Source organism: Fringilla coelebs, assembly GCF_963513975.1.
Source record: "Fringilla coelebs genome assembly, chromosome: 7".
Taxonomy (NCBI): Eukaryota; Metazoa; Chordata; class Aves; order Passeriformes; family Fringillidae; genus Fringilla; species Fringilla coelebs.
Genome location: NC_140035.1, coordinates 692,930 through 716,854, shown reverse-complemented (window position 1 = coordinate 716,854; position 23,925 = coordinate 692,930). Strand labels below are relative to the sequence as shown.

At 50.6% G+C, this 23,925-nt stretch overlaps 1 protein-coding gene across 2 annotated transcripts in view; it reads left to right on the top strand.

Moving 5' to 3' along the window:
* GPD2 (glycerol-3-phosphate dehydrogenase 2) overlaps window positions 1–23,925 on the top strand; it is a 45,125-nt gene that overhangs the window by 7,166 nt on the left and 14,034 nt on the right. The window contains exons 2-8 of one of the 2 annotated variants that reach the window (XM_084209035.1): window positions 1,007–1,158; window positions 2,560–2,667; window positions 7,249–7,417; window positions 8,866–8,990; window positions 10,204–10,301; window positions 11,043–11,206; window positions 23,400–23,552. In XM_084209035.1, coding sequence (XP_084065161.1) covers window positions 2,566–2,667; window positions 7,249–7,417; window positions 8,866–8,990; window positions 10,204–10,301; window positions 11,043–11,206; window positions 23,400–23,552 — 811 coding nt within the window. In that variant the 5' untranslated portion in view covers window positions 1,007–1,158; window positions 2,560–2,565. The remainder of the gene's footprint in view (window positions 1–1,006; window positions 1,159–2,559; window positions 2,668–7,248; window positions 7,418–8,865; window positions 8,991–10,203; window positions 10,302–11,042; window positions 11,207–23,399; window positions 23,553–23,925) is intronic. The other variant, XM_084209034.1, reaches the window with a different exon arrangement.

Sequence of the window (23,925 nt, the reverse complement as noted above, 5' to 3'; positions counted from 1 at the left end):
GCAGCCTGGTGCCAGCGGTGCCTGGGCTCTGCCCACCTGCAGTGCCCTGAGCTCGCCCATGCTCATCCAGGCACATCCTCAGAAATGCAGGCTTGTGGTTCCCGGGATGCAATTGAGCTGTTCCAGGTGCAAAAGCACCGTCTGGTTGGAATGCCTGTCTGGTTTTGTGCTAGAGTGGCTTATGCTAAGCCCTATTTTCCTCTCTCTCCTGAATAAGCTCCTCTTAGGGATGGTGAGCAAGATTGATGTGGCAATTTGAGCAGCTGCTCTGCTGGGAGAGTTCCTTTCTCGGGAGAATTGCCTGTAATCGGCTCCCAGCTAATGCAACACGCCCCGGGGCCAGGCAAGGAGTGGAGAGCCCTGAGGCCAGAAATGCTCCTGCACAGGGCCACAGTCCCTTTCTGGATGTTAGAGATGTTACCTGCAGGATGAAAGTGGGAAAGCTGTGCCCTGTGGCGTGTCTAATGTCACTTCAGCTGGAACAGCCGTACCTGACTGGGCTCAGGTGACAATCACTAATCTTCCTAGTCAGTGGTTTGTGTATCTTGTGCTCGAATTCCATGGAAAGGAATGCTGTAACTGGCAGGTGTGTCCCTGGTGTCCCAAATGAAGTCTCAGGAGAGGTGCAAGGCAGGGGACGAGAAGCAGGGCTGAGTGTTGTCTGTGCTTGCAGGAACCGTGGTTCTGAGCAGGGTCTGTGCTTCAGCCATCACCCTTCCTCCTGAGCACGGGAAGGGCATGCTTCCCTTTGTCTGCCTGCAAGCCAGCATCTCTGTCATTCCTGCCTCCTGGAAAGCCTGGGGCACAGCTGTGTGTCCCACAGTGCTGGGTGGGGTGGGCAGTGCTCCTGTCACCGTCTGTGTGGCGGGTGGGAGCGATGCCTGCTGAGCTCCTTCAGGGTGGCCATGGGAATGTTCCAGCTGCTCTCCAGCTCCTGTGCTCTCCTGGATTCCACCTTGTCTTACAACTTTGTGACTGTCCATAGTCTTCCTCTTTGTTTTCACAGAGGTGCTGTACTCTTTGAGGCCAGACCTCCACGGTAACTTCCCTCCCAGGAGCTTTCTTTGTTGGCGTTTGTCTGTCGCTTTTCTCTTTCACTCCCTGTCATGGCACAAAGGAAAGATGAAGCTGATCCTTTTTTTGCAACCATAGTAAGAAGTAAATGAAAAATGTGATGCAGGAAAGGCAGTCATGGTGGGAGTTTCCAAGAGCATAAGTGCCCCTCTTTGGAAAAACTTGTTTGAAGCTGCAAGTCTTGGCCTTCTGTACACGGTCCCTTCCACAGTTTGTACACACAGCAGCTCTGCACCAAATGCCTGCACCAGAAATTGTGTGGGGGATTTCCCCCACGCTCAGTGTGCTACAGGCAAAGTGTTCAGGAAATGAGGTCAAGGTTTGGCTTGGGAGGGACTTCAGAACTCATCTCATTCCACGGGCAGGGACACCTTCCCCTGTCCCAGGTGCTCCCAGCCCCAATGTCCAGCCTGGCCTTGGGCACTGCCAGGGATCCAGGGGCAGACACAGCTGCTCTGGGCGCCGTGTGCCAGGGCCTGCCCACCCTCAGAGCCAGGAATTCCTTCCTTTGAGGCATTCCAGCCTGAGAACATGTTTCCATGCCCAGCCTGGCATGGGGAGCTGGCTCCCTGCTGCTGGTCCGGGGCTGCTCCCCATGCCTGGTAAGAGCGCTGGTGCTGCGGTGTTGGCACAGGGCTGCACGCACAGTCTGCCCCACTTTAGGCCTTGTTGGTGCTAAATCGCTGTCTGGGGAGTGTGGCCAGGACAGGGTGTCCCAGGGGGCCCGGGGTGCTGATGGGATCCCCGGGTGGGAGGGATGCTGTCCCTGAAGTGCTCCAGCCCTGTGCACCGGGGAACACGGAGCAGACTGGGCCTGCTTAACATTCCGGTCAGTGCCGTGCACATTGGTCATTCAGGATCCGAACACTGGGTCTATTAAGGATGTGCCTGACCCACATAGGGCTGGTTTCAAGCCCTCTGGAGCTGGGTGTAAAGTGCCACTCGGTGCTGTCCCTGTGTGTGCTGCTGCTTCTCGCTGCGGGCCCTGCTCCTGCTGCACCCCGGGTAGGACGGGCTGGGCTCTGGGCAGCTCCTGCCTGCGAGGCAGCAGGGACTGCAGCAGGGATGTGATGGGACGGGCAGGCAGCTGCAGGAGGGGTGAGGAGCCGATCAGGTCTGCCGTGGTGGTGGGATGGGGGTTTGGTGGCACTGTGACTGCAGACAGGCTGTGCCTGGTCTGCCTTTCCGTGGGATTGGCACTACATGTCACACTCAGGTCACTGTGGGCTGTGTGTATCTACTCTGATCTAAATACTCTGATCCTTCAGCTTTCTCAGCAGACACCAGAGCACTCTGGCTTGCCTCTGTCTAGACTTTGTTTAGAAGTTACTAATATTGCAGTGAAAATCTCTAATTAAGACATTGCTACCCTAAATTTCAACTTGTCACAACATTGTCATTAGTTTCTTCAAATGGTTTATTCTGTGTGTACCAGATCCTGACACGGTAAAACTGCCAATTAATTTTTATCTTCTTTTCTTACAGTAAAAAATGGCATTTCAGAAGGCAGTGAAAGGAACTGCTCTCATTGGAGGAGGTGCCATAGCAACAGTTTTTGGCCTCTCTCAATTTTCTCAGCATAGAAACAAACACGTAAGTATTAATTATGATTTTTGATAAAATAGGAAACTTAAAATCTGTCACAGCATATGTCAGGCTTGTACAAATAGTTTTAAAAAATGACCTTTGGCTGCCACTGAGGGCTTTACTTAGTTGCCGGAGGAGTGGAAAGACCTGACTGAAGTAAAAGTGCTGTCTGCACAGTGTTTTCAAGCTGAGAAGCTGGAATTGAAACCACCAGCACTACTGGTGAGCATCCCAGCCTCAGCACAGTGCTGGTGCCAGCTCCTGTTGGGTTCCCAGGGCTGGGGAAGGATGTTGCCAAGGCAGGCGTAGGGCAGGCTCCTGTGCCTGTGGTGGGCCAGGGTCCCTGCAGGGCTGTGCCCCAGCTGAGGGGGCATGGACAGAGTCAGCTCCCCCAGCAGGGCAGGCTGCTGCTGGAGCCCTGTCACAGTAAAGCAGCACATCCCATGTCAGTCTGTGCACTGGGTCTTGCTGCTGGAGAAAACAGATTTCCCTGGATATCTGCTCCTCCCAGCAGGGCTGGAGTGGCTGTGCTCTTGAGCTCCCTTCATCATTGCACCATGGACTTGTTAGGGCTGGCAAATTCCTCCGAGACTCCAAACCATTCCCCCAGCACTGCTAAGGCCTCCATGACCCATGTCCCCCCATCCACAACGGTCTTTAAATCCCTTTTCTGGCTGTTTCTGTGGGGAGGAGGAGGAGCAGCTGGGAATGAGATGAGTCATGTCTGGGGAGCCAAGCTGGGAAGTGGATAAGGCAGGATTCTTATGGCTTCAGATACTGCTGCAGAAAATAAACCCCAGCATTTCAAGTGAGCTCCCCATCGGGCAGCCTGCCTTGCTCCAAGCTGGTAATGTTCTCTCCAGAGCCTTTATCCCGGGGTTTTACAGCCTGGCTTCATTACTGTCAGAAAGGGCAGCTGCAGCTTTTAGGACTGCTGAATAAGAGAGTTGGAAGGGAAAAGTCACCTGGAGAGCTCACTTGTTGCATGTTGTCTGCAGTACTCCAGAATTCAGGGAATTCCTCTTTCTCTGGGGATGGATGGCCACTATGAGCTTCCAGAGACAGATTAAACCCCAGCTTTTACAGAGCGTGACCATGGAGTCAAAATCACACAACCACTCGTGCTTTTATGCCAACTAATTTTTCTGTACACACACATCTGCTGGCAGTTTGGGTCACATTTATGCAACTGGAATTGAATCACTGAATCCCAGAACAGTAGGGATTGGAAGGAGCCTTAAAGCTCATGTCATTCCAACCCTGCCCCATCCCTGGAATGTCCCAGGCCAGGCTGCACAGGGCTGGGAGCAGCCTGGGACAGTGGGAGGTGTCCCTGCCATGGCAGGGGTGGCACTGGGTGGGCTTTAAGGTCCCTTCCCACCCAATGCTGTGATTCTGTGATTTAGCCTCGAACACTCAGACACCTGCACAGCCCAGGTGGCACAGTGAGCTTTTGCTGGCTGTTTCAGCAGCACTTCAGCACAGAGTTGGACACAGATCCTCCTGCTTCCTTTCTGCATTGCTGCATTCTGGCTTGGGCCTTTATTTAATCATCAGCCTCAGCAGGCTGGTGCCAGGGGTGAGGTGGGGTGTTCTTGGACAGGTTCAACTGGAGATGACTGGTGCCTTTTCCTTCCTCTCTCCCCTCATGATCACTGAGGGGAAAGGCAGTGCTTTGGTTTGGAGTTGTAGGATTCTGCTGTCCTTTCCCAGCCCTGCTCTTCCTGGTGTGTGAGTGTGTTGTTGGTCAGTAGGAATTGCTCAGCAAGGTGAATCCAATAGTGTGATAATATGATAATGCATCAGGGCCTGCTTTGGGGAGTTCTAATTACTGTATTTTTTTGTTTAAATGAATAAGGATGATGAATTTGACTCTGCAAACCTACCTGGAGATTTACAGTAGCAAATTAACGAGAGCACTGGATTATGGATTACTAGATCACTTTATAACTTGATGATTAAATTCAAACTGCCAAACTAAATTCCTCTCACTAAGAGCGTAATCAAAACCATTCAGGGAACTCTTGCCTGAGAAATTGTAGATATAAACAGCAATTGCTTATTTCAGTAAACACACTTGTTCACTGCCAAACTAATCACGTTACTGCAGATGGAATCCCTGTGTGCAGCTTTTCTTCACTCCCCCATTTAATTGACAGCAAGATGCATCATATCTATATCAATTCCTGGTACTAATCACTCTGCTTATATTCCAGGGCTAATCACCACACTCTGGCTATACCAGGGGCTGGATGCAGGGGACTCTGCTCTGGGCTCTGCTAGGAGCCATTTGTTGTAAATCATGGGTTTAAAAGCAAACCTAGACATAGAGTCAAACCCACCTGATGCCAGTATTTCTTGAGCTCCAAGTCTGTCTTTTCTGGTGTTCTGTTATTTTCCTGAAGTTAAGTAGCATGCTTGGAAATTTCTCAGGAAATGTAGTGTAAAGTAAATTTGGAGGTGGGGATTTTCCTTCTCCAGAGCTCGTGGAAGTTGATCATGTGTCGCTGAGCTTGATGAGCCAAAACACGTGCAAGATAGGGTGTTTTCAGTGTTCCAATTTCCTGCTTGTCACTGCTGTCTGGCACTGGCAGGGGGGCCTTTAAGGTCCCTTCCAGCCCAAACCCTTCTGGGATTCTATTATATGCCTTTATTGTACTTTGGGGATATAAAAGTTTTATGGCAGTGCTGGAGCCAACAGGGCCAGTGAGAGAGCAGGGCAAGAGGCAGGAGCACGTGTGGATGGGCAGAATTCTGTGGCCAGGAGAATACCGTGGCAGCTGAGTTTCTTTGATGCTCCCAAACTTTTCACCTGTCTCCTCCCAGCCCCAGAGTGCCTCAGCAGCTGCAGGCTGTGTTGGAGGCTCTGTGTGAGGGCTGCTGTGCCTGTGAGCACCGGGCAATGAGCAGAGTTTGCTGCCTTTGCAGCTGGGCACAGCTGGGCACAGCTGGGCACTGCAGCTCCCGGGTGCACACGTGGGCTGGGGGACAGAGCTGATCACCACACTTGGGAAAAACCAGGATTTCTTATGAATCTATTTTTATTTCTTGTCCCCAATCCCTCTCCAGCTCTCCTGGAGCCGCTTTGGGCCCTGGAGGGGGCTCTGAGCTCTCCCTGGAGCCTTCCCTTCTCCAGGGGAGCATCTCCAGCTGTCCCAGCCTGGCCCCAGAGCAGAGGGGCTCCAGGCTGGAGCAGCTCCAGGACCTCGCTAGATCCTCAGTATGGAGTGGAGGACTCTGTCTCCAGCCCCACTTTCCCCATTGTACCACTCGAGCAGTGACAGAGGCTGCTGCTGTCCTGAGGGATTTCCATCAGCTACTTGCATTATCGTCAGTATCACCCCTGATTGCAGGATGAACCTGCCCATTAATTATCCTTGGAATATGCACTTCCTTGAGTCATGGCTACTAGTTTTTAGATTTTATTTTCAGCTCTATAGTAGAGAGAAGGACACAGAACTAATGCATTTAAATCATGATACTGCTGAGGAATGAGCAAATAATTCTGAACAAAAATATTTAGGCTGCATGCACCATATAATCTGAACTGAGGCTTTTTGTGCTTGGCTGGAAAGGAGTTTCTGTGGTTTGTCACTTGAATTTTTATTAGTCTGCTCTTTCCTGTCTGGGAGATCTGGGCAGAAGCTATTCTGCATAGTTAAGTCTGCCATTTGGCCTGGAGACTGCGCCTAAATTAGGTCTTAAATTAGGGTTAAACAGGTTTTTCTGGTGTTCAGAGTGTTTATAATTTTCAAGAAAGTCTGGAAACGTTTAGAATTCAGTTTAAGTTAATGTTAACAGAAGTGAGCCTTTAGAGACTGCTCAAACCCTTCCTGCTTGAGCCATGGTCCCTGGTAGGTGACTGAGCGTCAGCTCTCTCTCCCCAGTCACTGCACAGACAGCAGCATTGGCTCTGGGAATATCAGCCCAAAGAGATCCTCAGGGCCATTCCAGGACAATGGGAACTTGTCTGGAAACTTACACTTTGTTAAGCTTTGTCACTTTAAAGTTATATTGTAACATGCTGTAGGACATAAACTGCATTGCTTAGAAGTTTCTCAAAGACGAGGTGAAATTAGTTTCTTTGCTGTTTCAGGGCTCTACGTTGACAATCACATCACTCCTGAACCTCATTAAACTTGAGCTTGGATTAATGCCACTGCATGAGATGTGAAATGTACACTCAGCTCTGCAGCCTTTGCTGTGGTGAATTTTTTGGTGGAGAGTCCAGAGCCCAGCCATGTGTCTGTTTAAAATGCTTCCTTTGTAGTGTTTATTAAAATAATAACAGCATCCTGTAACATTTGAGAGTTCCTAGAAGGGATGAATACAGGTAGTAAGACTTGAGTGCACTGTTACATTGAGGTGGGCAAGGTGAAGTAAAGGTGTGGTAGCCCTTCATGCTTTAGGTACTGTTTGCTCCTCGATGTTCAATAAGATATGATTGTGGAAAGTGGGGGAGGTGGCTGGGAATCAGTGAGTTTACCTTTGTGGCTGTAGAAAAGGCTGTGTTTTGGGGGTTCTGTCCCCATCCGTGTGTGTGCAGAACAATGCCGGGGCCTCACGGGCTGTGTTCCACCTTTGCAGGGTGCCTTGGTGCAGGTGCAGGCTGCAGAAGCTGTTCTAGTGAGGAAGGAGCATCTCCCCACGAGAGAGCAGCAGCTGGCGGCCCTGCAGAGCAGCGAGGAGTTCGACGTGCTGGTCATCGGCGGGGGAGCCACGGGCTGTGGCTGTGCCCTGGACGCAGCCACCAGAGGTGAGGGCCTGGGCCTTCACCTGCAGGCTCCCTTTGGGCTACCTGGCCTGTAACAGACTTCTCACAGGGGCTGTTCTGAAGGACCCAGAGGTAGAGGGTAGGTTTTCCTGTCTGGGAAACCTCTGTTCTCAGAAGGCAGAAGGACCCTGAGGAAGGTCACGCGGCAGATCCGCGCTCCCGTTGCCCCATCTTTGGGGAAGTGGCCAGAGCAGAGAGCCCTGAAGATCTCAGGCTCTTTAACCTGGACATGTACCTCAGAAACAGAGGCAAAACCCCAGGAGAGCCTTTCAGTTTGAGCTGGGGAACACTCATCCAGCAGGTGTGGTAGTATGAGTGGGTAAAGCAGTAGGGCACAGGGAGCTAAGTCCAAACTCCAGCCTGGTTGTTATATTGAATGACACGGGACAAAGATCTTCTCACTTCTGCCTCTGCTGTGCTTTGGCAGAAAATGCAGTTGTAAAGCAGACAGAAATGATTACAGTTAATCTCTGTTTATCCTTTTCTTGGGTATACTGGTTATATCAGTAGGTCTCTGAGGTGTGAAATATTCACGGGCATTTGGTTAATGAGTTGTGTCTCGTTGCTGTTCATTCATGGAACTTGCTCTTTTATCGTGTTTGCTTCGCTTAACAACAAATTTTGCTTTTCGTGTGTTTGATAAATCTTCGCCAGATTATTTCTGATTGTGTCCATTAATCTTCGGTCACATTCGACAAAAATAAATTGCTCTGATCTTTCTAAGTTACTAGTAATAATTAGATTTTTTTAAGGACATAAAAGTTTTGGGAGACCAGTAGATGTTAAAATCTCAGTGTTGGCACTGCTGAGGCCCCTCGGGTGCTGTGTCCAGTTCAGGGTCCCTCATGACAAAAGGACATTGAGGGGCTGGAGCGTGGTTGGACTCAGTGATCCTGGAGGTCTTTTCCAGCCCCAGGGATTCAGTGGTTAAGGCTGATCAGACTGTTTCCTGTGTATGTCAGAATTCCAGGCCTGCCCCACGGGTTTGGGCACCTCTGAGGCAAACTCCAAGTAAGCAGAGCTGCCAGTTGTCTCCCTCTCTGGAATGCCACTTAAATGGTTGCTGAAGAGGTGTAGAGCTCCCTGCTGCAAAGGGTTAAAAGTGTCCATGGAGCTCCTCTGTTCCTGCCATGCATCCAAGCTGTCATTTCCCTGGGGAGCGTGGCCCCGTAATGTGCAGTAATGCCTTTCCATTGTGAAATACCCAGCTTTTAATGTGCTGCTGTTTAAGTTCTGCTTTGACTTTTCCCTCAGGAAGAAGGCTAAAATTTTTCATTACAATATAGACAGTGCACTACACTTTGAATACAAATTTATCCATGTACAGAGTAATTTTTCTTGTGATTGTCTCTACCCTAGAGAAGTGTCTTTAATGAATTACATACAAATTGTGTAATTTAAGAAGTTAATTTGGTTTTCTGGTAACACAGGACTAAAAACAGCCCTTCTAGAAAGAGATGATTTCTCATCGGGGACCAGCAGCAGGAGCACTAAATTGATCCATGGTGGAGTGAGGTACCTCCAGAAGGCCATCATGAAGTTGGATTTCGAGCAGGTAATTTTTTGTGCTGGTTGTTCAGCAAGAATTGCTTGTAGACGTTTCACTCACTGTCCCAGTTAGAGCTGAGTCTCCTCTTGAGCTTGTCAGTGCTGGATTCCAGTGTTGTGTTCCACAGCCACTGTGCATGGGAAATGTCTTCTCTGGGGGAGCTTTCCAGTGCTTTGATGGGCAGTGTCACTGCCAGGCCTTGCAGGCTGTGGGTTTTGGGAGAGGCAGGCAGAGACAGGGCTGGTCTCAGAACAAAAAGAGCTCGAAATAAAATAAAATTAAAAGAGACGGGGAATGTCATGAACTGGGGGGAATGAGTTGCTGTCCTGTTCTGGAATGGGAGAGAAAAGATGGTAAATGAGTGATTTAATTTGGAATGGGGGAAAAATATTGTAAATGAGCGACTTATTTTGGAATAAGGGGAAAAAAGATGGTAAATGAGTGATTTATTTTGGCATGGGGAAAGAAAATATGGTAAATGAGTGAGAGTTTATAAATGCTTTTGTGAATTCTTGTGTGGGAGGAAGCCTGATATTCCTGTTTTGAGGAACCACATTGTCTTTCCATTGGAGCCTCTCAAAGTATGTTTCAGTGGTTGAAATGCTGTTGCACAAAGGATGATTTTTCAGGGGGAAATAAACAAACCCTGCAGTTATCCACACAGAGAAACCCACCTTTTCTGCCAAAGAACAACTCCACATTGATGCACGTTGGTTGGTTTGGAGAAGAGCCCTTCTGCATTTGCAGCTTGGAGTTGGGATGGGGTTGAGCTGTGGGAATTGGCACAGAGCTGTGCTGTGGGATCAGTCCTACCCCTCCTGAAGTGCCTCCTGCCCCTCGTTAGGGCAATGTGGCTTCTTGAGCTTTATGTTCAAATGAAAAATTACACAACTGCGCTGCCAAGACCCCAAGATGAAACTACCAAAGCTTTATTTTATTGGGAATCCTTTCCCTTAACCTTTGGGTTTCTCAGCAGATCGCAGTGAGAAAGCCCAGTGACAAAGGTGGGAGGTGTTGATACTTGGATAAAGTCTGTTACTGAGTGTTTGCCCTGGTGCCAGGGCTGGCTGCCGTGGCTCTGACCCTGACTGCTGTTTGGCAGTCCAGGATGGTGAGGGAGGGCTGGAGGAGGTGGGTGCTGTGGCTCTGGAGGAGGGTGGGTGCTGTGGCTCTGGAGGAGGGTGGGTGCTGTGCCACTGACCCTGCTGGTGTTTTGCAGTACAGGATGGTGAAGGAGGCTCTGGAGGAGCGTGCACACCTGCTGCAGAGCGCACCCCATCTCTCAGATGCTCTGCCCATCATGCTCCCCATCTACAAGTAAGCTCTTCTCTGCTGTGCCTTCTCTCCTTTACCTTGGCTTCTCACAAGCAAGCCCTGGCCTGGGAGGGGTTTCTTAAAGCTGTCCCAGGGGAAGTTGCTGGGCTGCAGAAGCACAAAGCTCACTTGTGCCCAGCCAGCAATCGCTGCTTTGGGGGGCACATCCTGGGGTGCAGCCCTTCCAGCACCCCAACAGGGATTTTCAGTCTGTAAGAGCAATTACTCACTGGGACAGACTATTTAGAGCAGGGAGGTTTTGCTGAAGGAGCCTAATTTTATTAAGATCGTTCCTGTTTTTATTATTCCTGTCTTAGTGTGAGGGGCTTGTAAGAGCTGCAGCTTGAATAGGTCAGTGGCTGCCTGCATTTATCGTGGTCCTGTTTGTGCAGGAGGCCTTAGACCCTGCCTTGGGGGAATCCTCTCAGTTTGCACACAGCTCCAGTGTCTCACACAGAGGCACATCAGCCCCATTTAGATCCTGATTTTAGAGCAAATAAATCCTTGAATGTGCTTGACTCACCGCAGGGAGTAGCTCAGCTGAAAACAGCGGCAAACAACACCTAAGTGTGGAGTATTTACATTGTCTTGTTACCATGAGCTTGTAATGCTGAACAAGGTAGAACTGCTGTAAGAACATTCTGTGTTGCTCGCCGTGTTCTGTATTGCAATAACGGCGTGTGCACGCACTTCTAAACGCTTCATTTGTATCTTTTCTCACTGGACGGTGCTGTTTCCCCCCAGGTGGTGGCAGCTGCCATACTACTGGATTGGGATCAAGCTGTATGACCTGGTGGCAGGCAGCCAGTGCCTGAAGAGCAGCTACGTCCTGACCAAGGCCCGGGCCCTGGAGCTGTTCCCCATGCTGCGCAGGGACAAGCTGGTGGGAGCCATTGTCTACTACGATGGTGCGTGGCCTCTCTGCCTGCTCTGGCCTCCTGGGCTTTGGGGTTGGGCTTGAAACACAAGCTGGAGCCTGGAGATTGTCCCTGGGTCTCTGCAGCTTGAAGGATTCCGCTTAGTTCGGGAGATAACTCACGTTTTCACAGCAGGAACTTACTGGATGTAGGAGAAAATGCAATGGCTTTTCTTGGCTTTCCTTGGGTGTAGAGCAGTGTGAAAGTCTTCTGGTGGAGATGTGGTTTCTGACCTTTTGGCAGCAGAAAGGTCTTCACACAAGGTGGATTATAAAGGGAATTCTCTTCCCTTTGTAGAACTGCATTTTGAACAATTCGTCAGCTCATCAAAGGGGTTCTGGAGTGGGAAGAACTCTGGAAACACACTGGACTCCAGTGGGGTTTATGAGGCTTCTGGCTAAAGCTTGTGTTGTTAATTGCAGGTGTCTCAGAGCCCAGCAGTGTGGAAATCAATTAAAACTTCATATATATGTGTGGGAATATGTATGTGCAGATTCTTGTTTGGGAGGAGGGTTGGATTTCAAGGATGGACTTGGTGTTTAGTTGATTTTACTACTGATAGAAGCTGCATTTTATCTTATTTTTAAGGTCTGGAGGAAATGCAAAATTTGAATATGTAGCAAAATTTGTTGTGGGATTATGTGGTGGGTTTTGTACCCAGTACCAGGACCTGCCATACACAGCACACAGAGAGGGAATTCAGGTTTATTTTTTCCCTATCCTGAGCTATTCCTTAGCTTGTTTTAAGGGATCCCAGGAGCCTGCCAGAAGAACGAAGTGGTTCTCTTAACTGTAATTACACTTCTCATAAGAGCACTATAGCTTGAAATCTATTTATAATCTAGTGAAGTTTTTTCTGATTAAATAAATAATTTGGCTGTATCGTGGCTATTTACTACTCCAGCATTCCAAAGATACATCTTTTAGGATAGCCTTAAAATTGGTCTTCGTGTTTCTTACATGAATAGTTGTTTTAAACAGTGCTGTAAATCTAAAGATTCAGCATCAAGATGCCATGTGGGCTTTGATGGCAGACATGGGCAGGGCAGGGCTCTGCGTGACTGAGAGATGTCCCTGGAGGTTTAGTCCCATCCCAACAGAGGGAAACAAACCCCCACTCAGTATTGGGAAGGAAGAGTAAAATAGAAAAAAAAGGGGAAAAAATCTGTCTCGCTTTATTTTGCTTTCTCTATAAGACACAGCTTAGTTATCGTCGGTTTTAGGCAGGATGTAAAGAAATGCTGTTTTGAATTAAAATTTAAAAAGCTCTCCAAGCCCCACCAAACCTCAGTTTCCCTGAAGAGTAAGATGGGTTTGAAGGACTCAGGGATGAAATTTGTGAGTGGATAATGCACATGTGAGTGTTCTGAGGCTGCACCTAGTGCAGAATGAAGACTGTCCAGCTGGAGTGTTAATTCAGTTGTGAACAGGACATGTTTCAGCTCACTCCTGTCTGTGTCACTCTGATCTGGGGTGGCCCCTGGGGCAGGTGGGCTCCCGTGGGGCTGGGGCACATGAACAGCTTTGTCCTGATCAATTAACCTGTGTTCTGGCCACGGGAAATGGGCTTTAAGTCACAGCATTTCAGCAAGCTCCCTTTAGGTCTTGTAAATTATTGTACTTGAATTTCAATGATGTACTGTCACACCCTAAATCCAGAGGGATGGAGCACAAAGGGAGAGGGAATGGAACTGAAAGTAGGGGAAGGGGTGATGAAATTAAATTAGTCATAAAATGGAGTATTAAATAATGGCAAAGCAAAATACTAGTCTTAAAGTAGGTGGCATCTTTCTCTTCTCTGTGCATCCCTTCTCTCTCCCCCAAAGGATGAATTGATAAATTGGCCTTTTAAGGATGGAGTGTCTTAACTGTAAGTGCAGTTAAATGCAGTTTTATCCTATTTCCTCACTTTCCTTTAATCCTTGTCCCTGTAATTGTTACAAACAGAGCTGTTAATGCTGACAGCTGCCCAGCACCGAGGGGAAGAGGTGCAAGCACTGCGTGTGCAGGTTGATTTTGGTGTGCTGCAGCCCTGCCCAGGGGTCCCTGTGTTTGTGTGGTCCCTGTGGGGCCGCTGGCACCTCCAGCCATCCATAATTCATGGGGACGCTGTGTTCCCAACCGCGCCGGGGTCGTCTTCATTACATCCTTTAAATTGTTTATACAGGCACAAAGAAATGGTACATCATAAACGTTGGGAGTACCAGCAAGAGCAAATCACAGCCTTGTCCAGAGGCTATTCTTGCTCTGCCTGAGCATCGGGAAGCCAAAGCATATGTTGGATGTTAGCCGGGGTGTACACAACGTGTCCTATTTATTCAAGGTTTGCTTTGAAGCCACAACTTACAAGTTTGTTTCTTAGGGGGACATGTCAGACTGCATTTAGCATTTGTTGGTATTAGGATACTCCTGAATAGCAAAAAGGCAACATTTTGGGGGGAGAAGGCGGCTGCTATCTGAGCAGGGATCTGTCAGATCCACTTAGGGGCTGCGGGAGAACTGGAGAGGAGGCACAGGCAGAGGCTGGGCTGAGCTCAGGATCTCGGGCAGGATTGTTCCAAAGCACTTTAAATGGAAGAATTAATCTCCATTTAAATTATATAGAGTTCATTATGATAAGAACTAGGAAAACCATTAAAGCAGGGATCCAGCTGGCCAGAGTGTGTCAATGTAAAGTGTTCAGCAATTCCAAGTGGCACGGTTCTCTTTATGATGTATTATTTTTCTGTCTCTAGGTGCTTGCAGGCTTCTTTAACATATTTTGCCTTGCAAGAGCCCTTAGGTATGTAAGGAAAATCTGTGTTCTGGAATCAATCCTGAATTTAAGATGCTAGGGCTCTGCTGACCGTGCTTTCTGAATTTGCTGCTATTTCCTGAAAGAAGAAATTAACATATGCTGTGTCTGGGACTCTCTTGCTACATCAAGATACCGGATTGTTTAATGTCTACAAATCTCCGGTATGTTTACTGGGATGTAAGTAGTTGTTTTTTGCTTTTTGCATTCTCAGTAGTTTTGCATGCATTCTCTGCTGAAATATTTTAATGTGGAGGTTATTTAAAAGTAGAAAAAGCCTTGGCAGAGGATTTCGCTTTCCTGTTTACAGCAAACCCCCTGAGAAATGCTTCCCAGGCACACGTGCACACACAGACACACACACAAAAATCAATGCAAAAGAGTAGGGCATTCATTAAGCTGTCAAAAATGGAATAAATGCTTTTTTTTATTTGGGCTCTTGTAGCTATTTTTCCTAGGATTTGAGTGTGTCCTGAATTATGAAATGTTATAGCTTTATAATTCATGTTTGACAAATGGATATTTGGAGATGTTGAGCTGTAATAGGGGTATTACAGACAACTCTGTGGCTGTTTTCCTTCCCTGGATATAAAAACTCTGACAGTTTGTCACTGAACAGACTTTCCATAGGTGAATTTAAACACACAGCTGCCCATATTTCCTGGTATTTCCAGCCTGAGGCTGGGTGGGTGAGGGAAGCCTTGCAGGCACGCTGACCGTGGTGTGGCTGGGAAACACTCGGTGTGTGTCCATGACCCATGGTGTGCCAGGGCATTCTGCATCACAGGGCTGCCTGTGAAATCCTGCAGGGTGCGGGGCTGGCAGGGGCAGGGAGCCCAGCACAGAGCTCTGGAGCATTCTGGAGCTGGCACAGACAGGCAGGACCAGCTCCCAGGGGTGCAGAGAGCCAGTGCAGAGCTCTGGAGCATTCTGGTGCTGGCACAGACAGGCAGGACGAGCTCCCAGGGGTGCAGAGAGCCAGTGCAGAGCTCTGGAACATTCTGGAGTGGGCACAGACAGGCAGGACCAGCTCCCAGGGGTGCAGAGAGCCCAGCACAGAGCTCTGGAGCATTCTGGAATGGGCACAGACAGGCAGGACCAGCTCCCAGGGGTGCAGAGAGCCCAGCACAGAGCTCTGGAACATTCTGGAATGGGCACAGACAGGCAGGACCAGCTCCCAGGGGTGCAGAGAGCCCAGCACAGAGCTCTGGAACATTCTGGTGCTGGCACAGACAGGCAGGCCCAGCTCCCAGGGGTGCAGAGAGCCCAGCACAGAGCTCTGGAGCATTCTGGAGCTGGCACAGACAGGCAGGCCCAGCTGCCAGGGCTGCCCAGCTCCCAGAGCTGCCCAGCTCCCTCCGGCGCACGCTGTGCCTTGCCGCTCCGGTCCCGCCGCGCTTTCCCCGCCGGGGCCCTTTTATCATTTTCAGAAGGAATAAAATCAATGGCCTGCACCAGCTGCATCTTTAACCCAGTTTTGCCTCTGTCGGAGGTGCGGGCGCAGCCGCGTGGCTGCAGGAGGAGCCCTTTGCTCCCGACAGAAGGGCGCTGCCTGCCCGCTGCCCCAGGCGCCTTCCCAAAAGCACCGGATGATAACTGCATCTCCTGCTGTACCTGTAACAATTTAATCGTGTGAGTCAGCCCAGTCAAGCATCCCCAGCTCATGACTGGGAGACATGAAATTCATTGTCATTATTGTCCCTGTCATTTTGGATCATTATATCCTGCTGCAGAATTTTCCTCACTCCAGTGCTTTCTTACCTCCAGGAAGCAGGGATTATGGCTGAGGTTGGGGTGGGGGCAGGACTGTGAACTACATTTACCTCAGGGGAGCCACAGATTAAATTGGCTTTGCTTTCTGACTTGCCGGATTCGTCTGTTTGTACGCTCTGGGTTTAAGGTTGGAAATGATGAATATTCCGGTGAATTCAGGGCCTCTCTCTTTTCTTTTTTTAATGCTTGTATAAGCAAAGAATGGGGTTTGTGTCCCTTAAGAAGTGAACGGGGAATAATTCTTCAGATCGTGTTACCAAAAAGATTTAAGATTATTCCTGAACAAGACAACGTTACTTGTTCATTGTGGCACAAACATCTGCGTGGTCCCCGGTGTGTCGTGGCTTTCAGGGCAAGGGATGGAGCTCTGCTGTGAGCAGGGGCTGTTTGTGGGAGCTGCAGTGGGTCACGGGGTGCCAGGTGCGCTGCTCCCCGTGGGACGTGTCCTTGGGAGGGGAAGTGAGTGACGGGATCCCTGCCCATCTCACTGCTCCCAGGGAACAAGGGACAGGAGCAGAGGAACCGGCCTCATGCTGCCCAGGGGAGCATCAGAGTAATGTTAGAAACAGCTTCTCACTGGTGGTCAGGCATTGTAGTAAGGTGTCTGTGGAGGTGGTGGAGTCACCATCCCTGGCAGCGTGCAGGAGCCATCTGGATGTGGCGCTTGGGCCGTGGTTGTGGGGAGATTATGGTGATGCCGGGTGGTGTGGAAGGTCTGTTCCAGCCTTGCTGCTGTGGGCTCTGTCATCTGTGGGAGCAGGGCTGCTCTCTCCACTGTGGCAGGGCACTCTGTCCCTCCAGGCACTCCCTCCCTCTGGCCAGTCTGGTGTGGTTCCCCGGTGGGCTCTCCTGCATGGCACAGCAGCAGCTGGCCAAGCTCAGCACACGGTGGCTGATGCAGCCATCGCTGCTTTGTTGGGAGCTAAAAACCAGCACAGGCTGGCCCTGATGGGAGCTCACCCTGGTGGGATTTTCCCCCTGGGAGCCGTTGGTGGCAGTGGGGACACAGAGAGCTGTGGTGACATCCCAGGTCCCTGCCTGGCACGGTGGCATGGCCGCAGCAGCCCCGCCGTGACGGGCGCTCACGGTGACATTTTAGCGCCGTTTCCATAAACTGACAGTGACAATGTTTAGTTTCATTTTAACACGGTGCTTTTCCTGCCACTGACACGGCAGTCGCACTGTAGTGACAAGTTGAAGGCTGATACAAAAGAAGTGGGAAACAACGTAATTATAAAGCAGTCACACAGAGCCAGAATTCCAAATTTTGTCTGTCACTGGATGTGGTGGATATTTTGGCTTATTTTTGTGGCTTTCTGGGATCTTAGTTTCAGTAGGAGTTTTAGCTCCTGTGCTGTAACTTGGCAGCAGACTTGATCAGACAGACATTTGAAGGATATTGGGATTTCTTCTGTAAAAATATTTTATGGTTTTCTGCCTCTTGTTTGTGATATTGCTTTGTGTATAACTACAGAATCTGGAGCAAATCATCGTAGAACAAAGGCATTGGCTTTAAATGGACAGAGAGCAGGGGGAGGTGGGAGATCAGGAAGAAATGCTTCCTTGTGAGGATGGGGGGGCTCTGGCACAGGTGCCCAGAGGAGCTGTGGCTGCCCCTGGATGTGTCCAAGGCCAGGTTGGCTGGGATAGTGGAAATGGTCCCTGGTAGGGGGGGTGGAATGGGATGAGTTTAAGGTCCCTTCCAACCCAAACCATTCTGTGATTCCAAGAATAGGGAGGTTTAGCTCTTGTGATCTGAGCTGGTGCTAAATGGAGGAGGTCAGAAATTAAGGTGACTACTACTGGGTCATTTAAACTGGATGTGTCAAATCTGAGTTTGAATCTGTTGGGATCAATTTACCTGTGAGAAAGCTGGAGGCTTCCCCTGCCATGAAAGCTCACACCTTTGGGCAGGTGTTAAAGAGCTGAAATGTGGGGTGTGGTTATTTCCAGTGCATGTTCAGTTGTCCACCATCCTTCCCACCACCTGGGCCCCAGTTCAGCAGCACGGGTGCCCAGGGCACAGCAGGGCTGAGCTGCAGGGACAGCTGGGGGGATGGAGCCCATGGAGCCCAAGTCAGAACGTGTCCCCCTGGAGCAGGACAGGAGCAAGGACATGAGTGCTGCGCAGCCTAGAAAGTCTGGGAATTTGCAGAAAATTCCACTTCAGCTTCTTGTGATTCAGAGAGCTGGAGAGTTCAGGTCTGAGGGCATTGTTCTGACTTGTGACTCACGAGTCAAAGGGGACATTCCCCCTGAGCTTACTCTGCTTGTGTTTGGGGAGGAGAACTCGCTGAGCTCTCACTCAGAGAAGTCTGGAACAATTTTGAGTCACTCCAGCTGATTCATCCTGCCTAACTGGGATCTAACCCTTTCCATATGCACAACAGCTCCTGGGCTCCTGTTTACTGCTTGTAATAAAACTGCTCGTGCAATTATGCACTTCCTTAAAATTATAGGAGAGGGACAGTCTTGGTGACTTAGTGAAGTGTAGTTGCATATATCTGATGCACATGTATAATTGTGTCATCACTCACCAGCCTTCAATGTGGTGAGGCTGGGGTAAGGTTTGTGGGTACACAGTGAGAAAACCTTGAACAGGAAAGGATTTGGTTTCCTGTGCTGCTTTGCTGTGTGCCTGCAGTTACCTGGTGCAGGGCTGCAGTAAGGAATATACCTGTAAGCAGGTGAGCTTTAAAGGCCCTCTCATGCCCAGCCTGTCGGGGGCTCTGTGAATCGGTGTGACAGGGTAGTTGTCAGAGTGACACAGGACAGAACATACCAGAACTGCCAAAGTGCCTCATTCATGCTCTGGTTTTCACACAGCGCTCCTGAACCAGTCCCAAACAAATCTCTCTGGTCTGTGGGCTTTGTTACCACTCTCTGCTGGCTGGGGCTCAGCTCTGATAAAAATAAAATTGAATGTACACTGTGTGCACTCTGGGGGAGGATCCTGTCAGTGCCAACGGAAACATTGTCTGTTCGGATGTGAAGCAATACAGCATTTGCTACTAAGGAGTGAAAATAGAATTCTCCCAAATTACACAAAAATAAGAAATTATAAACCAAATGGCATCACTGTTGGGCTTAACGTGGTGTGGGATAGACTTACTCAAACTGTCTTTGCACGCTAAATGTCCTCAGCAGTGTGGCTTCCAGGATTGAGGGGTTTCTGAGAGGGTTCAGTGTTAATTTGGTGGAAGCACTTAAGCCAGTGTTTTGGGAAAAGCTGGGTTGTCCGCCCTTAGTAAAAATGAAAGTATCTCTTCATTGTCACCTTATTACAGTAGGTGAAAACAAAAAATAATGGAGGGATGATTCTTTCTGTTTTCCTCTCTATTTTCAAGAGGCCCTACACAAGGAGCTGCAGAGAGCTCAGCATGTTTCCTCAGTTGGCTCAGGGAGGATTCTCCCAGTGTGCTGAGCTGTGGCTGCCTTCTGTCGGGATGCAGCAGGTGAGAACTGGCGCCGTGCAAGGAACAAACGCTCAAAGCCAGCCCTGGAGCAGCAGAGTCCTCTCCAGGCAGGGCACTGGTGAACATCTCTTCTTGGGGAATGCCACAGTTACCTTTTCACTGGGTTGCCTACACTTAGGAGATTTAGGGGATCTTCAGGGGCATACTCAGCTGTGGGGAAGGATGCCAAATTAATTTGGCTTAGCCACTCCGTTAGAAAATAACTTTTTGGCTGAAGTATTTGGAGAACCCCAAAGGATCACCAAGGGGTCACCTGTGGTAGCAAGGGGGGATCACTATTCTGTTTGGCTTTGGAGCCCCAGTGGCTGCTGTGCAGGACAAGGATGGCTGTGGTGGGTAATCCAGGGTGTCCCTGGGAGCCGGGGTTCCCTTGCCTTTGATCCCACCCCTCGGGTTTCTTGGAGTGGAATAATGGAACAGGCACCTTGGGAAGGTGCAACGGTGCTCATGTCAAGAGAGCTTTACACATCTGGGCTGGAGGAGCCAAAGCTTAGGGGTGCTTTTCTCTGGTGTTGGGGGATCTCTGTGTCTGGGGAGAATGGCAGTTGATTGCAAGGTCAAAAAGGCTGAGATGCAAAACCTTGGCTTTGCTTTATCCTTCCCTTTCTCTCTAGAGTGTTAAAGATCATCACTGTGGTCTTCAGCTCCCTCCCAAGGGCAGCTCCCATCTGCTCTCCATGAGCAGGGACAGGACCCAAGGGAAGAGCTGGAGCTGTGTCAGGAGGGGATTAGGCTGGAGATCAGGAAAAGGTGCTTCCCTTTGGGTGAAGGGTGCTGGCACTGCCCAGGCTCCCCAGGGAATGGGCACAGCCCCGAGGCTGCCAGAGCTCTGAGAGCTTGGGCAGTGCTGCCTCAGGGTGGGAATTCGGGGTGTCTGTGCAGGGCAGGGAGTTGGAGTGGGTGATCCCTGTGCCTCCCTGCCAGTCCAGGATATTCTGATTCTCTGTTCAAGTGCAGGATTTTAATGTCATTATCTAGGGAGAATACACACATGCCAGTTGGCAGGCTTTAAAAAAAAAGGCAAAACCCAGCTGTACCTGAGTACAGAGCCACTGTCCTGTGACCCCATCTCTCCTAAACTGCACTGTTGTTCTCCATAGATGATAAATTCCCAAGGCGGGAAGTCACTCTTTACTCCTTTCAAACCCAGACCTCTCCAGATCTCTGCTGTTCATGCCGTGAAATACTCAAGCACTCCACACTGTAGGTCACATCAATCTGAAGCCAGTGTGTTTTTCTAGCCGTGTAGTTAATCAGGAACTGGTTATTTCCCAGTCCTCTGCCTGCAAATGCATTCCATGGGCACTCAGCTGCTTTTGGACAGCTGAGGAGTGAGTAATAGCATGGGGGTTCTTGCGTCAGAATAATGATGAGGGGAAAATGGATGAGAGGTTCAGAGAAGGGAGGAAAATGTTGTTTTGAACACAGTGGTCCAAATCCTGGCAAGTGCTGAGAGCGTTCTGAACTCACTCTGACTTCAAGAGCATTGGGAGGCTCAACAAAATGCCGAGCAGCCTTTGGATTTGGGGCTTGCTAAACAATTGTTACTTGGAAGTTTGGTTTTATAGAAGCTACCCATTTCCACATTATTTATTCTGCTGATTGGCTCCTCTGGATTGCTTTTGCTCTGGACAAATAAGAGAAATCTGGGAAGAGGCAAACTCACCAAATTTAAACAGTCAGGGCTCCATAGACCAAAGCTAATATTGGCTGAAGTGGGGTCGTGCTGAATGTGATGAATCCCCACGCCAGGGCACCACAGGAGGGTGGGGTTTGTGTCGGTGCCACTGGGGCACCGCTGGCAGGAGCAGAGCGAGGGGTCTGAATCCCCACGGCCCCAGGGTCCTGCTGCAAGGAGGGAGCAGATCCCCTTGGCACGGCAGGGTTTGGCTTTGGGGGCCCTGCCTGGGGGAGGCTGCTGCATGGCCGGGGACAGCTGAGTCCTGTGCCATGGTCGGGCTGGCCCCAGTTCAGCCCCAGGGAAAGGAGGATGTCTCCAGAGCAATGAGCTCCTGAGAGCCCCTGGCTTCAGGCTAGGGCAGCATTTCCTGGATTACAGAATCACTGAAGCATTTATGTTGGAAAAGCCCTCGGAGAGCATCAGAGCATCGAGTCCAAGCTGTGACCTCACTTCATCAACCAGCCCAGAGCACTGAGTGCCACATCCAGTCCTTCCTTGAGCACTGGGTTCCTCTGGAATCCCTGTTGTTATGTGGAAGAGCTGCTGTACAGCAGCTTGTCGCTGTCCTTTGTCCCTTTTTCACCCAGCGCTCCCTCTGCACACGAGCTGTACCTTCTCTCAACCCTGCTGAAGCTGGGCAGCTTTGAGGTGACCCTCATAAGGTCATTTATCCGTCCCTGCCACGGCGGCAGCAGCAGGGCCCGTGCATTTACTGAAAGCTTTGCCTGCCAGCTCTGACCGATGGTTGTTCCCTCTCGTGCATCTCGTGTGATGGAGCATCCCCAACTTTTCCTGACGCCTTGCTCGGTTGTTTTGCTGTTCTTCCGTTGTTGCAGCTGATTCTGGGCATTGTTTGCTGAGTGGAATTGGAGTTACTGTTTGTTTCTTCATTGGTGCTTTATCATGCTGCCGTTTCTGCACACTTTGTGTAACTTTTTTTCTCATAGCTGAAGATGGATGGCACTGCACAGCCTGGGCTGGGTTGGAATGAGGGGTTTGGGGAGGGGAGGTGGTGCTTGCGTGGCCATTGATCCCATCTTTATAACTTTGCCCTTTTAGCTGGGAACAGATGATTTGCACGGGGGTTGGAGATTTGTGCAGGCAGAATCCGAAGGACCAAACTTTACATAAACCATTTATACTAAATGCTTGGAATGCTGGCAACATAAATCACCTACAGTATCTATTACAAATTTATCACTTTATCAGTATGGTCCGTGATAGGAGTGGTCCAAGCAGGTGGGGAAGTGAACCTCAGGAAGTTTAGCCTGCTCGGAAATTAATTATTCAGGACACACAGAGCCTGGCCCCTTCAATGTATAGTAATTCTTTCCAGCCAGCATCCAAGCCTCCAACTTCAATGCAATAATAAATAGGAAAAGTCTCAGGTGAAGCCAGTATTTCAGAGTAATTAATCATCTTCCCCTCACAGTCCCTCCACCTCTCTCTTGGTTTTCTTTAACGAGGGAATTTCAGTAATAAATCTTTAATGATATGTGTTAAGAATCCTTCATTAATTCTTGTCCACTTATTTCCCTTTTTTTGGTTGCTTTTATGTTGTATGTTGGGAAGTTCAAAGGAATATACAAAAAAAAACCCAGTTAAATTTGGCAGAGTCTCTAAAAGGACGTTTAGGATGTCGAGTGTCATGTGTTCACTTGGTAATCGGACTTGGTTAATACCAGTTGTATTGTCAAAATCCTGGGTGTGGGTACTGAGTTAGAGCAGGATGATAAAGGAAAGGCAGGGATGGTTTGTGTGCTGCTCAGTGCAGCGGTGCAGACCCTCAGTGAGAGGCTTGGTGTGTGTGGGGCAGGCGCAGGGCTGGCCCGGCCCGTGTGGGGCAGGCACAGCCTGTGTGGGGCAGGCATGGGGCAGGCCCAGCCCGTGTGGGGCAGGCACAGCCCGTGTGGGGCAGGCACAGCCCGTGTGGGGCAGGCACAGGCATGGGGCAGGCACAGGGCTGGCCCGGCCCGTGTGGGGCAGGCATGGGGCAGGCACAGCCCGTGTGGGGCAGGCCCAGCCCGTGTGGGGCAGGGGCAGGCATGGGGCAGGCACAGGGCTGGCCCGGCCCGTGTGGGGCCGGCATGGGGCATGCATAGCCCGTGTGGGGCAGGCATGGGGCAGGCCCAGCCCGTGTGGGGCAGGCCCAGCCCGTGTGGGGCAGGCATGGGGCATGCACAGCCCGTGTGGGGCAGGCCCAGCCCGTGTGGGGCAGGCATGGGGCATGCATAGCCCGTGTGGGGCAGGCGCAGCCCGCGGGGTGCGCCGGTCGCGGCGGTGCCCGCCCGGCCCGGCTCGGCCCGGCCCGGCCCGGCTCGGCCCGGCCCTGCGCGCAGAGCCCGGCAGCGAGCGGCCGTCAGCGGTACGCGATGTGACAGGGACAGCTGTGACAGATCCGTGCTGACACGCTGCCGTGGCGCCGGCCGTGCTGCGGGTGACGGCTGTCCTTCCCTGCAGGACAGCACAACGACGCGCGCATGAACCTGGCCATCGCCCTGACCGCCGCCCGCTACGGCGCTGCCACCGCCAATTACACCGAGGTGCGGCACCTGCTCAAAAGAACGGACACGGGCCGCGTCTGCGGGGTGCGCTGCAGGGACGTGCTCACCGGTGGGTCGGGGGTCTGGGCTGTGTGTGGGGTCTGGGGTGTGTATGGGGTCTGGGGTGTGTGTGGGGTCTGGGGTGTGTGTGGGGTCTGGGGTGTGTGTGGGGTGTGCTGCAGGGACGTGCTCACCGGTGAGTCTGGGGTCTGGGCTGTGTGTGGGGTTTGGGGTGTGTATGGGGTTTGGGGTGTGTACGGGGTGCGCTGCAGGGACGTGCTTACTGGTGAGTCGGGGGTCTGGGCTGTGTGTGGGGTTTGGAGTGTGTGTGGCATCTGCGGGGTGTGCTGCAGGGACGTGCTCACCGGGGGGTTTGGAGTGTGTATGGGGTGCGCTGCAGGGACGTGCTTACCGGTGAGTCTGGGGTCTGGGATGTGTATGGG